At 43.9% G+C, this 17330-nt stretch overlaps 2 protein-coding genes across 2 annotated transcripts in view; one reads left to right on the top strand and one right to left on the bottom strand.

The window, feature by feature from the left end:
* The first annotated feature begins 126 nt into the window (after nucleotides 1–126).
* On the top strand, nucleotides 127–3185 carry exorh (extra-ocular rhodopsin). The gene is made up of 5 exons (XM_058052639.2): nucleotides 127–770; nucleotides 854–1022; nucleotides 1971–2136; nucleotides 2558–2797; nucleotides 2871–3185. Exons 1-5 carry the CDS (start codon nucleotides 410–412, stop codon nucleotides 3000–3002), a joined length of 1068 nt encoding a protein of 355 aa, XP_057908622.2. The 5' UTR covers nucleotides 127–409; the 3' UTR covers nucleotides 3003–3185.
* A 2682-nt stretch (nucleotides 3186–5867) lies between these two features.
* plxnd1 (plexin D1) overlaps nucleotides 5868–17330 on the bottom strand; it is an 84988-nt gene continuing 73525 nt past the window's right edge. Inside the window, exons 28-36 of the mRNA XM_058052627.2 lie at nucleotides 17135–17238; nucleotides 15575–15638; nucleotides 13080–13114; nucleotides 12505–12609; nucleotides 12245–12408; nucleotides 12013–12160; nucleotides 8896–9036; nucleotides 8753–8827; nucleotides 5868–7186 (exon numbers count right to left, since the gene is read on the bottom strand). Of these exons, the coding sequence (XP_057908610.2) occupies nucleotides 7070–7186; nucleotides 8753–8827; nucleotides 8896–9036; nucleotides 12013–12160; nucleotides 12245–12408; nucleotides 12505–12609; nucleotides 13080–13114; nucleotides 15575–15638; nucleotides 17135–17238 (953 nt within the window). The 3' untranslated portion in view covers nucleotides 5868–7069. The remainder of the gene's footprint in view (nucleotides 7187–8752; nucleotides 8828–8895; nucleotides 9037–12012; nucleotides 12161–12244; nucleotides 12409–12504; nucleotides 12610–13079; nucleotides 13115–15574; nucleotides 15639–17134; nucleotides 17239–17330) is intronic.

Below are 17330 nucleotides of genomic sequence, written 5' to 3'. Positions count from 1 at the left end.
ATGGAAGCTGGAATCCAAGTGACTTTGATTGAACTTTATTGTAACGTGAGTATTATGTAGTATTCTGGGATGTCCTGGATGTTAATACATTGATACATACAGTGCACGCTAATGAGAGCTTGGCATGAAACGTGCATTTTAATAGAGCTTTTCCAATGTTTTAAGTGTATGCGAGAGTAATGATTGTGATTGTGACCTCTGACCTTGAAAAGGTCACGTTCTCTCCCGTAGAGTTGAGAGGCCAGGCTTGAGAGTGTCTTAATTCCACCTCTGATAACACTATCCCTAATCCGTCTGGCCAGTTAAAAGGTGCACGTCAGGGGGCTGCAAAGCGCATCTTCAACTCCCCTCGAAGGACAAGCAAAGAGGCACTCCTGTTCCGATTCACTCCTGAGTGCTCCAAGCAGCCATGAACGGCACCGAAGGACCCAACTTTTACATCCCCATGTCCAACAAGACTGGGGTGGTCCGGAGTCCCTTCGAATACCCTCAGTACTACCTGGCAGAGCCTTGGAAGTTCTCTCTGGTGGCCGCCTACATGTTCTTCCTGATCGTCACTGCCTTCCCCATCAACTTCCTCACACTCTACGTCACCGTCCATCACAAAAAGCTGAGGAACCCTTTGAACTATGTCCTGCTCAATCTGGCAGTGGCTGACCTCTTCATGGTGGTCGGAGGCTTCACCGTCACGCTCTACACGGCCCTGCACGGATATTTCAGCTTGGGTGTGACCGGCTGCAACATCGAGGGTTTCTTTGCTACTTTAGGAGGTAAGCGGTGGAGACGGGAATGTGTTGCTGTTTTTTTTTTTTTTTTTTTCATGAAACCGGTTTGAACTATTTGCTGTTTATAGGAGAGATTGCACTCTGGTCTCTGGTGGTTTTGGCAATTGAGCGCTACGTCGTGGTGTGTAAGCCAATGTCCAACTTCCGCTTTGGAGAAAAACATGCCATCGCCGGGCTGGGATTGACATGGATCATGGCTCTGACCTGTGCTGCACCACCCCTCCTTGGATGGTCACGGTAACCGGAAAAACTTTACGATACCGTTCCCCCCCTTAGGGTGCTGTGATTAGTTTAAATCTTGATTAAGACTTGAAGATGAAACATGAAAGGAGGTCCAATTCAAAAGGTCCCGTAAATTAAAGCTGCTGTACGTGGACACTAATCTTCAACGTACACTACATTACATTACTACAATGTTGCCAGCTCATTATGATAGTACTATATCATACATGTTAAACTCCTGGACCTTACTCCTGGAATATCGAGTTTAACAGTGGAAACAATACTGTGTATAGCAGGAAATTCACAACAAGTGTGCCAGATTCAGACCAAAAGTCAAGATAATTTGACGACACATGACAAAAAAATGTTTTAAAACGTTTTAAATATTACACCCTGTCTGTATATAATAACACTTCATTTTAACGACAGAAAAGCATGCTGCAAAATGCATAAGCCGCCCATTTCCCCACCTGCACTCTCTTCCGGGTTACACATTTCATTCAAGAATTGCAATGTTTTTGTATTGATATAAAATAGTGTTGTTGATCAATAATCACTTTATTGAAACAAACAACCATAGTCGGAGAGCTGCAGATATCTGATGGGAAAGTAGAAATTTCAAGCAGGAAAAAAACGGACATTAAAAAATTTGCCCCACTTTGATGTAAAGTTTTAAAAAAAACATTCACCAGCTGTCATGTGCATTTTGGTTAAAAGGTAATGATGCAACCTAAAGTAGAATTTGAGTTTGACACCCCTGCGCTGTGCGAATACCACTTATTTCCTATTTTCATGGGATTTAACTCATAATTGTGAAAAATATAGCAATTTTTCTTTTCAACCGCTATTTGTAATATATGCTAGCCGGTGGAGGTGTGTTGTATTTTTTGGTTGGGAAAAAAAAAAGTAATTTATTTCATTTATTTCCTGAATGATTGTTAACTGTACACTGTGTACTTTCAGGTACATCCCAGAGGGAATGCAGTGTTCCTGCGGCATTGACTACTACACACCCAAACCTGAGTTCAACAACACCTCGTTTGTCATCTATATGTTTGTCCTGCATTTCTGCATCCCTCTCGTTGTCATTTTCTTCTGCTACGGTCGCCTGCTCTGCACCGTGCGAGCGGTACGATTCCCCCCGCCCCTTCTCTGCTGTATGCAACATTCATAATGTGACACCTTCCCTATCGATGGAGGGGATTTTTTTTTTTCCTTATCGGTCCACACCCTTAGTAAGGGAGGCGAGGAGCATCACATCACATCACAGTGCACAGCCACTGGAGATGAGAAGGATTTAATGGCTCAAGGACACTTCAGGAGAGCAAATCATTGCCAGCAAGGCAGCTCAGAGCCAAGTTGTCCACTACCTCACCGCGTCATCCTGATGAATAATAACCAGGAGCATTAATAATTCATTTAGTCACCGTCAATGACTTATGTTCCACATGAAAAGCAGGATGAAGCACATCTTCATATTCCAGCTCCGTGCTTTGTTCTTACATGTGAATCACACATTTGTTTCTTGACTGTTGCGTATGTGTGGGCAGGCTGCAGCTCAACAGCAGGAGTCTGAAACCACCCAGCGAGCCGAGAGAGAGGTGACTCGCATGGTCATCGTCATGGTGATCTCCTTCCTGGTGTGCTGGGTGCCGTACGCCAGCGTCGCTTGGTACATCTTCGCCAACCAGGGAGTCGCCTTTGGACCGGTGTTCATGACAGCCCCGGCGTTCTTCGCTAAGAGTTCCGCCCTTTACAACCCGGTCATCTACATCCTGTTTAATAAGCAGGTGTGTGGGGGGGAAAGAAGTGGATGTCTTGTATACAAACATTATTTCATAAGATTATTTATTCATATTTCAGTTCCGAAACTGCATGATCACCACTGTGTGCTGCGGTAAGAACCCGTTTGCAGATGACGACGCCGCCGCCACCAGCGTGGTTTCCAAAACCCAGACTTCATCCATGGCCTCCAGTCAGGTGGCCCCCGCCTAACCCTTTCTCACCCCCTCCTTTCTTTTCCCCACACAATCCCCCCCCCCCTCTCCTCGCTGTCCCATCTGTTCCACTTTGGGAGCCACCAACACCTAGCAGCAAACATCATGGTTTTCTTCTTCTTTGGCCAACCTTCTCCACTTACCTCTGCATGTGTCGGCCGCCCCCCCCACTCCACCCCACCCACCCACTCACCCTGCAGCCAACCCTGCAGGTGTGCACATTCAAGCCTTCTCAAGTGTCTCAAATCTATCAAGCGCCACAAAGCTGCATGCCATTAGCCGTCATGTATCAAGAGTTGAGAACGGTAACTGATGGATGATGATTACCTTTCCTCGGAGAAGAAAACAGCATTCAGTACTAGTGCAACATCAGTAGTATCCAACAGTAGATACTATTACTACTCTACTGTATTCACACCTTTATATCAGTTGAAGGTGTGTTTCGGACTTCTCAGGGGAATTCTTCTTGTTAAAGCATCAACTCAAAGATGAACCAGAATTCATTGATATCAATCAACTACGCTAAACTTCCCGCCCGTCCATTTTCTATACCACTTGTCCTAAGTTAAGTCCAAAAGTATATGTACATACAACAGTCACATTATGAACTACAGCGCTTTTTAAATGACACAAGGAAGTGGCAAACGATTAAGATGTTGGGCTCTAATTTAGAGGCGGAGCATGGCGCAGCCCACGCAGTGGTCATTTAGTTCATTTGCACGCAGACCTCACAGCTAGGAGACTATGGTTCAATTCCACCCTCGGCCATCTCTGTGTGGAGTTTGCATGTTCTCCCCGTGCATGCGTGGGTTTTCTCCGGGTACTCCGGTTTCCTCCCACATTCCAAAAACATGCTAGGTTAATTAGCGACTCCAAATTGTCCATAGGTATGAATGTGAGTGTGAATGGTTGATTGTCTATATGTGCTCTGTCTCGCCTGAAGACAGCTGGGATAGGCTCCAGCACAACCCCCCCACCCTCGTGAGGAAAAGCGGTAGAAAATGAATGAATGAATTTCTTGCCGCACTATGGACACCCCTGAAGTTAACGTTCCTGTAAGAGAAATCTGGGAGGCAGACATTGTGGATACCAGAATGCTGAATGCTGAAAGGGCAGTTTCACAGCATGCATTGGAGGAAATGACAGGTTACCTTTTTAAAAGCCAGTGCATTGCAAAATATCATCATTACGTTACTCCCCAAATGTTCACTTTTGCTATGGCAACGAAATCAACATGCATGTACACTACCGTTCAAAAGTTTGGGGTCACTTAGAAATTTCCTTATTTTTTTAAGAAAAGCACTGTTTTTTTCAACGAAGATAACTTTAAACTAATCAGAAATACACTCTATACATTGTTAATGTGGTAAATGACTATTCTAGCTGCAAATGTCTGGTTTTTAGTGTAATAGCTACATAGGTGTATAGAGGCCTATTTCCAGCAACTATCACTCCAGTGTTCTAATGGTACAATGTGTTTGCTCATTGCGTCAAAAGGCTAATGGATGATTAGAAAACCCTTGTGCAATCATGTTGGCATAGCTGAAAACAGTTTAGCTGGTTAGAGACTCTATGAAACTGACCTTCCTTTGAGCAGGTTGAGTATCTGGAGCATCACGTTTGTGGGGTCGATTAAACGCTCAAAATGACCAGAAAAAGAGAACTTTCATGTGAAACTCGACAGTCTATTCTTGTTCTTAGAAATGAAGGCTATTCCATGCAAGAAATTGCCAAGAAACTGAAGATTTCCTACAACGGTGTGTACTACTCCCTTCAGAGAACAGCACAAACAGGCTCTAACCAGAGTAGAAAGAGAAGTGGGAGGCCCCGCTGCACATCTAAGCAAGAAGATAAGTACATTAGAGTCTCTAGTTTGAGAAATAGACGCCTCACAGGTCCTCAACTGGCAGCTTCATTAAATAGTACCCGCAAAACGCCAGTGTCAACATCTACAGTGAAGAGGCGACTCCGGGATGCTGGCCTTCAGGGCAGAGTGGCAAAGAAAAAACCATATCTGAGACTGGCCAATAAAAGAAAAAGATTAATATGGGCAAAAGAACACAGACATTGGACAGAGGAAGATTGGAAAAAAGTGTTATGGACGGACGAATCAAAGTTTGAGGTGTTTGGATCACACAGAAGAACATTTGTGAGACGCAGAACAACTGAAAAGATGCTGGAAGAGTGCCTGACACCATCTGTCAAGCAAGGTGGGGGTAACGTGATGGTCTGGGGTTGCTTTGGTGCTGGTAAGGTGGGAGATTTGTTCAAGGTAAAAGGGATTTTGAATAAGGAAGGCTATCACTCCATTTTGCAACGCCATGCCATACCCTGTGGACAGCGCTTGATTGGAGCCAATTTCATCCTACAACAGGACAATGACCCAAAGCACACCTCCAAATTGTGCAAGAACTATTTAGAGAAGAAGCAGGCAGCTGGTATTCTATCTGTAATGGAGTGGCCAGCGCAGTCACCAGATCTAAACCCCATTGAGCTGTTGTGGGAGCAGCTTGACCGTATGGTACGCAAGAAGTGCCCATCCAGCCAATCCAACTTGTGGGAGGTGCTTCTAGAAGTGTGGGGTGAAATTTCTCCAGATTACCTCAACAAATTAACAGCTAGAATGCCAAAGGTCTGCAATGCTGTCATTGCTGCAAATGGAGGATTCTTTGACGAAAGCAAAGTTTGAAGGAAAAAATTATTATTTCAAATACAAATCATTATTTCTAACCTTATCAATGTCTTGACTATATTTTCTATTCATTTTAAAACTCATGTGGTAAATAAAAGTGTGACTTTTCATGGAAAACACAAAATTGTCTGGGTGACCCCAAACTTTTGAACGGTAGTGTATGTCCAAATTAAACCTTCAATTTTAGCTTCCACTAAGCATTTCTTCTGTTAAGACGCTCAACAAATTATAGAGCTCTTGTTTAGTTCCTCTTGTCTTACTGGGGGGTGAAGGTGAGGCGTATACTGACTGGGAGGTGAACATAACATAAGCAGATGGACCTGAATTCATCTCGGTAAGGGCGAGGGGGGGGGGTATCTGGATGCTGATCAAAGAAATATGGACATACTTTGGTGCACTGGGGAACGGTTCAACACCTTGCAGACTTTGTTCAATGTCTTGCAAATAATAATAAAAAAAAAAAAAATCTCAACTCAATGTCTGTCTAGCCTTCCTTTTACTCGACTTTTTCATTTTACGAGGCAATCTAAAAACGTTCCAGATGCCGACTGGCTTTTTTAGTCGAGCCAAGCGTTGATGGTTATCAAATGTTGCGACATTTCACCAGAAGATATTTAGTCGAATAAACTACGTCATGGTCAAGTACGCAATAAACTCCTAAATACTGTTATTTATTTCACCAGGACCGACAAATCATTTGGCATCACAATACAGTCATAGGAGACACTTGTCATAATATTGAGATCAACATGTGATATTTCCCTCTAGTTTGGTCGGAATGATTGATCTACCGGCGCCTGGATCACTTCGATACTGTCGTGGCAGCTCTTCCCAGTGAGCCGCTTGACTTTCAGGCGTATCCGCTCATCAAGCCCTCATCCGCCCGCCGCAAAGCACATTGGGACCGAATGTTCAAAGCACCGACGGTGGTGAGTGACACCTGAGAAGGCTTTAGGGAGACAAAGGAGGATGTTGTCACCATCCTTTTCCTCCAGACGGACAGGCCACTCAAAAGCATTACAACACCTCTATAAATATTGCTATGGACATTATTATACAATACAGTGCATCATTGGCTCGTTCCCTTGAGGACAGGGTTCAGTGCGTTAAGACGGACAACCACCAGGGCTTTAGGTCCAACTAACTGTACAGACATCCGGAAAAAAAAAAAAGCCTCGTCTCCGCACTTCCCTTTAAAGCATCGCTGAGCCAGATTGAAATGACCCTGCATTTCCACCTCACAAATGCAATCCACATATGTTTCACGCTTGGGGGGGGTTTAAAGGCTAATTCCGTGGTGTCTGACTTCCATGGGCAGGAATGAGCAAGGCAGCAGGAGAAAAGAGGTGACGGAGACTCAGAGGAGAGAGGACTCAGGCTTCGCTGCAGCATTCGTAGATGTTGTCCTCCACCAGGGCGATGACTTGCTCGAACTTGTGGTGCAGCTGCGTGCGACGTGCGGTGGGGTTGGACTCCAGGGCGTTCACCACCTGGACAACGCAGAGAGGGTAACAAAAGCGGACTTTTGAGTGGCTGCGATGCATTCGTTGTACTCAAGAGGAGAGAGTGAGGTACTTCAGCCGCCTCTCCTGCCTTCACGCATTGCCTCCGCACAACAAAGAGCCCTTCACATATTTACAAAACCAACATCTGCTGAGTTTGTCACGCCTGGTGGTCTCCATAGTCGCTGGGATGTCTAGAGCTCTTAGCATCAGCGTGCGAAGCGAACTGAACTGGGGCGAGAGAATAGGCAATCAGAGGCCATTCACTAAGTGCTGTGTGACTTGCAGGCTCAGCCCTTAGCTCGAGTCTGTAGCGCAGAGCGAGCGGCTAAATGTCATTGTCACGAGGTGAGGTCCTTGAAGGCGCAGTCGGCGATGACTTGCATGAATCGACGCAACAAGATATTGAATGCGGGGCACCTTACAGGGTCACGATAACATGTGAAGGTATTTGTCCAATTTTGCTAGCTAAAGATGAAGGCTAAAACAAACACGTAGTCTCACAAAAAAAACTTAAAAAAAACGTATACACGCATCCACACAAAAAAAGGACTAACGTTACAACTGACGAGTACGCATACATTGCAACAAAGGAAAAACAGAATGTTCTTGATGCCCCTGCGAACAAACGAAAGCAGAAACACCATGAAAGAAGCAGTCCAAGCAAGGACGGTGGCGAAAGCTGATTGGTCCAGGACTCCAGCCTATTACACAATCTTGAATGTATAAATGGCCGGGCAGAAAAGGTGCAGGAAGGGTGCTTTTTTTGCAGCTGCGTTGTAATAAGACACGCTTACTTGTAGGCATACAGGGACTGCAGATAAGCCCGGCCGTTTGTATTAGGTATTGTTGTCAGGAATAAACAATCTGGTTCTCAAAGACCCGCTTACTTGTAGGCATACAGGGGCTGCAGATAAGCCCAGACGTTATTATTAGGTATTGTTGTCAGGAATAAACAATCTGGTTCTCAAAGACCCGCTTACTTGTAGGCATACAGGGGCTGCAGATAAGCCCAGACGTTATTATTAGGTATTGTTGTCAGGAATAAACAATCTGGTTTTCAAAGACATGCTTACTTGTAGGCATACAGGGGCTGCAGATAAGCCCAGACGTTATTATTAGGTATTGTTGTCAGGAATAAACAATCTGGTTTTCAAAGACATGCTTACTTGTAGGCATACAGGGACTGCAGATAAGCCCGGATGTTTGTATTAGGTATTGTTGTCAGGAATAAACAATCTGGTTCTCATTCGATGATTTGGTTCTTTAAGAAACCCACTTCGAGTCCTCAGGGGGAGGATTTCTACACATGGAGGAAAACGACATGGTGGAGGCGGTTGAGGAGTCTAGGTATCTGGCCGCGATATTTGATGACCTTCTGAGGTCTGATGCCTCAAGAGGTGACAGTCATCAGAGACAGTACCTGTTGAGGAAGCTGAGTTCATTTGGAGTGATCTCATTTTTTCCGAGTGTCTATTTACATCTTCAATCTGATATCGCCGTGTTTACGTTCCGATCACATTAAAAGAAACTCATCGAGAAACTGATCGGTACCTGGTTTCTGTATCTCTTGGCGTATTTGTAGATCTCCGTCAAGGCCAGGTTGGTGTTGAATTCATTCCTGTATTTCTGCAAAATATGTTTTTTTTCCATCAGATCAAAGTCCACAACGAAAACATCTACTTTGTGTTACTCACTCGAGATTCCTCGGCGAGGTGAGCGTTCATCTCCTGTTCGCTGAGAGGTGCCATGTCCTGAATCTGCTGGTAGTAGCACTGTACCCTTTTCTTGTACTCCGGGATCTCCTTAGCATACAGCAGCTTATTGGTTGGAGAATCCTGCACAATAAATCATCACAACGCAACTTTATTAGTCCGATAACATGGAGTCTCATCAACCTTCCGACCAAATGAGCGGAGACAATGGAGGGCGGGAACGCTTTTTTTCTTTTCCGAGCTCACATCCCAGAGTGAGCAATCCTCCTTCATGCCACTCTCTCCACTTCCTGCCTCGCTCTCACCCTGGTGCTCACTTAAGCAGAAATAAGAGTCGCCGGGCTGAGCGGTTGCGGCCACATTCAGGTTTTATAATGGCGACTACAGTTGTGTTAGTGTGAGTGTGCATGCCCACGAAAAGGAGTATAGGAAAAAAGTAGGACAAAGTAGAGGGTGGGGGGGGGGGGGTGCAGCCACAGCAAATGTGCTTACAACACAACTTGTGTGTCATGACTTATTTGTGTCACATAATTGCGTGGTGTCTAAATGTCCAAAGTCGCTCCTCCGGATAGGAAAGACTCGCTTCCTGTTTGCAAGGTCACTTCCTGCCGTTTGCCCATCTGCTTGGCAACCCCCTTATGACCCCTCACCTCTGTGTGTGTGTGCATCTTGCCAGATAAGAGGGTCTCTGTGGAAACAGGGGGGGGGGGGGGGGTTGCTTCATTTGATGCCCCTCTCTTCCTCACCTGCAATGCGGCTGCTAATCCTGACCCTTTGCCCTTTTTTCTTATATGCGGTACATCAGAGGTCTCAAACACGCGGCCCGCTGGCCGAATGTGGCCCGCAGGACACTAGTTTGAGGCCCCCACCTTGATATGAAAGTTTAATGTTAGTGCGGCCCGCGCAAGTTTGATATGGATGCTGTATGGTATCATGTACCCAGAAAAAATTATTACGTTTGATTCATGTTCATGTTAAAGGTTAAATAACTGTTAATAGTTATCCTCCCTATCCGTGTGGAAGTGGTAAGTTTTTGGCTATTTAAGTTTAAAGGAAATAACTTGAAGGCTACCATTTAGGTCGCTAGCTCTCTAGTTTGCGAGTTAGCATGTGTCTCAAGACCCTGCAGTTGCGCAATATGTTGTAAATAAAAAGAGTATAAATGTGACTATAGTCGTGTTTTGTCATGTCTACAGGGCTCTAATAATGCTTTGTTCATTTTAATCTGAAAAAAATCATTTGTCTACCCACCAACTATATGTGCTTTCTTAAGTTTTTATTATTATTATTATATTTATTTATTTATTACTGATTGATTGTCTTTATTGTTGATTTGTTTATTTTTCATCTTATTTTATGCAGAAAAATAAAAATCAAAATATTTGAGAACAGTGGAATGTTTTATCAGAGCTTTTATTGTAGAAAATCAGAAACAAAGCACTGAAAAAGTTTGTATATTTTTCTGTTTTTAATAAATGCGTTTTTGTTTTTTTTGGAAAACCTGACGCGGCCCAGCCTCGCCCAGACCCTAGCTCCAGTGGCCCCCAGGTAAATTGAGTTTGAGACCCCTTCGGTACATAAACACTTGAGGAAAATGTGTCATTATTTTTTTCCTTGAATAAACTCTTTCACCTGCAGGAGAAGATGTAATCACATCCTCGACCGTTACGACGTAGCCTTATGCAGATGAGACAGCAGATGCACGTTTCTGCTTCGTGCACACGTGAACTTGGCTTCCGTATTTAGAAACGAAGCCAAGTGTATAAATCAGTGAAAGAGTAACAGTCCTTGAGTCCCTCCAGGGAAGGAAGCTGGTCAGAAACAGACAGGAAGCGGAGCGTGTTCACGGGGTCGCGGTGTTTGAGGGATGAGACAGATTTGTGAACAGTGAAGACGGTGACATTTGAGCTAGCAGACAGACGTACTGTATGCATGCCTGAACACACACAACACACTAGTGCACATCCACAAGCGACATCCCCGGAGCTTATGACCTTGGATCAGTCGACATGTCGGAAATAAGACGGGGGGAGGTAGATGGAGCTGACAGTCTGATGGCTTGGGGTTTCACACACAGGGATTCTGGAGGTCAGCGTGGGTGGACTTTTTTTTATAATCCATGAGAAGCACCATCTTTTTTACTGTTTATGTTGGAGTCTGACAGTTTTGGGGGGACTAAAGCGCCAAACCTTCACAGCAGGTTAGTCTATTTAAGGTTTTAAACCTCAACAAGGGTTGGATTACATGCCGACAAAGAATATATCAAATAGATCAACATAGTGGCCTCTGATGTGCAGTCCAGTGGGCCCTGCGCATTTAAAGGCAATGAGAGGCGCTTATTTAACGCTTTAACAATTTCTCTCCTCCCTTTTTTGCCACTTACGGCGGTGGGAGGCATGGAGGCGTGGGTGCGCCGCGCTGCGCCAGACTGTGCCGCTCACAAAAATTGCAAAGTGCACCTACCCTACAAAAATAGAGCCCTATGTGTGTATATGCTGTACAGCAGTGATTCCCAAAGTGTGGGCTGCGGCCCCCTGCTGGGCCGTGGTGGTACTGCAGGTGGGCCATGAGAGGTCATTAAAAATATATATTTTTTGAAATTATGAAATATGAATTTTTTTGAAATTATGATAAATTTTGCAAATATTATTTTTTAAATTGTAAAATATTTATTGCATGATTTAAAAAATACTTATAGGCCTAAGTAATAGCCTTTCAAGAGTCTTGAATATAGTTATGAAAAGTATGAGAATTAATTAGATTAAAAGTTTGGGCTTCTTTTTTTTTATCTCCCTGCTTTCATTTCAATCCTGAATCTTTATAGTAATAATTATATCATAATTATATGCTACACTTGATTCGGTCATTGCCACGCTTTATACTGGATTTATACGAATATACCGTATTTTCCGGACTATAAGTCACATAGTTTCATAGGTTGGCTGCTCCTGCGACTTATACTCCAGAGCGACTTGTAAATGAAAAAAACACACATATATATATATATATATATAATTTCACAAACAGCCACAAGAGGGCACTCTGGACTTTCACACCGATATCTCCTACTCGTTAACAATTCAATGGATATGTACTGACCTTGCCCAGCTGCAGATCGGAAATAGAGCAGGCGTCTATGAAGGCCTGGGCGATGACCGACAGACAGGCGTCCATGTGGTCCGTCTTGTCGATATCGAAAACAAACTGCGGATTTTTCAGGATGTTGACCCAAAAGCGCAACGGTAAACTACGCACAAGGAAACAACTTTTTACAATCTTGTACTTCCACAACTTCAATCTACTGTAAAAGTAAAGTACTTTGGTTGTGTACCTGTTGGTTTTCCAGATATGTAGCGTATCCGGGTCCGTGATGCCTCGTTTGTCCGCTTGCTCCTCCAGAAAGTCGAAAAAGTATTTGATAGCGAGTGGGGGTTGCTCTGGGGGGATGCTGAGGATGGCCTGGAAGAGGTCGTCTAAGAACTTCTGGAGGGTTCCCTTTGGTACCAACGACAAAAAAGCTCCATAAATACATACAGTTTAAGCACCGAAAACTGCAACCTTGTAGTCAAGGACTTCAGAACGGGGTCTTACCTTGGTGGACAGGAGGCGTGTCAGGTAGATTTCAGGCAGCACCTTCTTGCGATGGCTTTGCCTGTGCGACTTCTTGGTCTCCATCAGTTCGTCGTGAGGAAGAACCTGAAAAAAACCAGACCCTCAAAGTCAACATTCATTCAGCATATAAGACGATCACGAGGAGGCTAAATGAATACCCTTCTGTGTTTGCGTGGAACGGGGAGGAATTTCTCTGTTTCATGCATTAGTCACATGATCCCCCCCGACCGCATAATAAAGAAGCGAGTAAAGGCCATACTGAAGATCATACTGTAAACACACGCCTTCATGTAAATTTACAGCCGAGTGTCAAAAAAAAAAAAACCTACCAATCTGTCTCAAAAATGGACTATTCACCCGGCAAATTACGTTCAGAGGAACTCATTATTGTAAAGTCAAAGGTCCCGTATCTTGGCAGACGCTTATAAAAGAGCTTAAGCTGCATTAGCGCCGCTCCCGTCCTTCGTAGCGGCTTTCCTTTTCCCCTCCATTCTCTCCATCTCCACGGAGAGAGAGAGAGAGAGCACTTATGGAATGCATAAGAAGTTACTCACCAAGTGGACGTACTTCTCCGTGTCCAGATCTTTGACTGGAAGGGACACAGAAAGAAACAATGTTCGATCAAGAACTGAGAGAATGGGACCAGACGGGCGGATGCACGGAGGGAGGATGTGACAGGAAGGGAGGGAGGAAAAAGACAAATAGACTAAAAAGAGAGGAAGGTAGATGGAGTCCATGCAAGTGATTAAGGTGGACGGCGGGCCGGAAGGGGAGGGGGGGGGGGGGCTGTCAGATGGAATGAAAGAGAAAGATTAGCGGTGAAAACGGTCTTTCTCCTTTTGTGACAATTACACATTCATACACACGAGCACACTTATATGAATATTCATTCATTCATTTTCTACCGCTTTTCGTCACGGAGGGTGCTGGAGCCTATCCCAGCTGTCTTCGGGCAAGAGGCGGGGTACACCCTGGACTGGTGGCCAGCCAATCACAGGGCACATATAGACAAACAACCATTCACACTCACATTCATACCTATGGACAATTTGGAGTCGCTAATTAACCTAGCATGTTTTTGGAATGTGGGAGGAAACCGGAGTACCGGGAAAAAACCCACACATGCACGGGGAGAACATGCAAACTCCACACAGAGTTTATAAATAATAAAAAAAAAAAATTGTTTTTTTTTATTATTTAATTTTACAGACAGGCGGCACGGCGGTCTAGTGGTTAGCGCGCAGACCTCACAGCTAGGAGACCAGGGTTCAATTCCACCCTCGGCCATCTCTGTGTGGAGTTTGCATGTTCTCCCCGTGCATGCGTGGGTTTTCTCCGGGTACTCCGGTTTCCTCCCACATTCCAAAAACATGCTAGGTTAATTAGCCACTCCAAATTGTCCATAGGTATGAATGTGCCTCTCGCCCGAAGACAGCTGGGATAGGCTCCAGCACCCCCGCGACCCTCGTGAGGAAAAGCGGCAGAAAATGAATGAATGAATGTAAAAAACAAAAAACAGTGAAAACGGGAGAAATGAGCAGGAAATCGGGAGAGACAGACCTCCCGAGTCTGTGATTAGCATGACATGCTAATACCGTTTTATATTGAGATGCCCTGATATGAACAAATGTGATGTGAGCACATGTGGATGCCAACAAACACAAACATAAGACGCTGGTTTATTGTCATGGTGAGCGAGTACCACCCAGCCAGGTGGTGCCGCTGCCCGGCGGGCCTCCATCCAGACCCTCAACACCGATCCCGGTGTTTTTATATTAGCCAGGGGAGCTCGGCAGGCTCGTAACACCCCATTGATGCTTTGAAGTCACAGCCAGCTTTTGTTCACATAAGCTTTTTTTTTTTTTTTTTTGGCTCGGTATGAATGCGAAGAGACGCTGTGATGGACGGAGCCTGAACACAACACAGCTCTGGTCTGGTCCTGATTGTGTACGGTACGACTCAGACAATGAAACAAATGACAAGCATTTAAACCAGGGGTCTCAAACACGTGACCCGTGGGCCAAATGTGGCCCGCAGGACGCTAGTTTGAGGCCCCCGCCTTGATATGAAAGTTTAATGTTAGTGCGGCCCGCGCAAGTTTGATATGGATGCTGTATGGTATCATGTACCCAGAAAAAATGATTACGTTTGATTAATGTTCATGTTAAAGGTTAAATAACTGTTAATAGTTATCCTCCCTATCCGTGTGGAAGTGGTAAGTTTTTGGCGATTTAAGTTGAAAGGAAATAACTTGAAGGCTACCGTTTAGGTCGCTAGCTCTCTAGTTTGCGAGTTAGCATGTGTCTCAAGACCCTGCAGTTGCGCAATATGTTGTAAATAAAAAGAGTATAAATGTGACTATAGTCGTGTTTTGTCATGTCTACAGGGCTCTAATAATGCTTTGTTCATTTTAATCTGAAAAAAATCATTTGTCTACCCACCAACTATATGTGCTTTCTTAAGTTTTTATTATTATTATTATTATATTTATTTATTACTGGTTGATTTTCTTTATTCTTGATTTGTTTATTTTTATTTTTCATCTTATTTTGTGTAGAAAAATAAAAATTAAGATACTTGAGAACAGTGGAATGTTTTATCAGAGCTTTTATTGTAGAAAATTGGAACCAAAGCAATTAAAAATTTTTCTGTTTTTAATAAATAAGTTTTTTTTTTTTTGGAAAACCTGATGCGGCCCAGCCTTGCCCAGACCCTAGCTCCAGTGGCCCCCAGGTAAATTGAGTTTGAGACCCCTGATTTAAACGCATCTTCAGTACCGCCCAAGGGGTGGTTTTCCGTTCCAAGCCGTACTAATGGAGGGTTTCGGACATGAATGAAGTGTTGGGATGACTTCTGTGCATGATGAGATTTATGAGGTGCAAGCGGTTTTAGATCTTTAAGGTCTTGTGAGGACGGCGAGTTGTGTGTGTTTACACGAGAGTATCGTGTTCGTGTGATTTACACGTTTTTTTTTCCCGTGCTGGAGTGAGCAGACGTATTTACGCGAGTGAGTGTTGGTGTGACAGGATTGTGTTTGAAGGTGACGTACTTCTCCCCAGGGTGTTCTCTTTCTTGTCTTGCAGGCTCATGGCTAGCGATGCCCCTTCTGGGATCTGGAGGAGAGTAAGAGTAAGAGAGAGAGAGAGAGAGAGAGAGAGAGAGAGAGAGAGAGAGGAGTTCACAAGGTCAGAGGTCATCGCCGGTGCACCATAGAAGTGTCATTACTAGGCGGTCCCCTGAGGAGTGTGTATGGTTTTGAGGAGCGCACGTTTATGTGTTGCTGCATCTATCGTGTTGGTTAAGTCTACCCTGAAAGGGATTGTGGGACTTTTGGCCGCTGGACCAGCACCGCAGCTCCACACTTTCACCGCTGCGTCTCGGCAGCTCAGCAAAACTAAACAGAGCACTTAACCAGTACAGGTAAAAGGTCAAAGGTCGAGGGTCGCCCCGTGTCTGTTTACTCCCACACAAATGAGTGCAGACATAAGCAAACATGCAAGACATTCCGGTACGCTTTTTCTTTAGCTGTTTTCATCTGCTGATCGATAACAGGTGTTGGTTATGTTTGTGTTCAAATGGAAGGACAAAACAAATGTCTGCTAAATGTCAAAACAATCTTACTAAATAAAGAAATGGATTACTTGAGTAGGTTTTTTTTAATTTTATTTGGGCAAATTACAGTGCATTTCTTACATCAATCAAAATATAATTTTCTGTTATTTACCTTTGTAAATTTGTACATTTGTAAACTTTTTGCAAGATATAATCATGTTCATGCCACAGTCTTGTTTTCCCCTGTTATTATTATCATTGTAATATTATAATATTAATTAATTAATTATTCATTCATTCATTCATTTTCTAGAACATGCAAACTCCACACAGAGATGGCCGAGGGTGGAATTGAACCCTGGTCTCCTAGCTGTGAGGTCTGCGCGCTAACCACTTGACCACCGTGCAGCCCTATTAATTAATTAAATTATAATTATTATTGTTATTATCATTATCATTATTGTTATAATCTTTATCATCATCACCATTATTATAATACAATTTTCATCATTATAGTTGTACATTCATTCATTCATTCATTTTCTACCGCTTTTCCTCACAAGGGTTGCGGGGGTGCTGGAGCCTATCCCAGCTGTCTATGAGCAAGAGGCCAGCCAATCACAGGGCACATATAGACAAACAACCATTCACATTCATACCTATGGACAATTTGGAGGGGCTAATTAACCTAGCATGTTTTTGGAATGTGGGAGGAAACCGGAAACCGTAGTGTCAAAAGAACGACACACACAACAACACAATAGGTGGATAAAAACAGACAATACACTACCAACGTATAATGCAGAATATTAACCAACTACTATATGAGCTCTAAACATGTGCTTTTTTGTTGTTGTTTTTTTTATTTTTTTTTGGTTGATTATAGCGGCGCATGTAGACAAGAGATTGGAATATTCCTTTCCATGGATACCATTGTTTTTGGAAAAGTCATTCGGAAAGATTCCATTCGGAAAGAGGAAAAACTCCTCATGCTAACGTGGCTATTGATGCTGAGAGACACACACACACACACACACACATGCACAGCAACACACACCTTGTAATGGAAGACAGTGTTGAGTTTCTTTCGCCCGTCCTCCATCACCGAGGAGTTATCCAAGTCCTGCAGAACTTTGCTGTTGCTTCCGGAGTCAAACCACTCTGAGCGGGCAGAAGATGAGACCAGTGAAGTCGGGGGTCAGGAGAAAGAAATGAGAGAATCTTTGTCCAATATAAAAAAAAAAAGACGACAT

This window comes from Doryrhamphus excisus, linkage group LG15 (genome assembly GCF_037039965.1).
Source record: "Doryrhamphus excisus strain RoL-2023G ecotype Guam linkage group LG15, RoL_Dexc_Guam_v1.1, whole genome shotgun sequence".
Taxonomy (NCBI): Eukaryota; Metazoa; Chordata; class Actinopteri; order Syngnathiformes; family Syngnathidae; genus Doryrhamphus; species Doryrhamphus excisus.
This window is presented reverse-complemented; position numbering and strand designations above follow the sequence as displayed.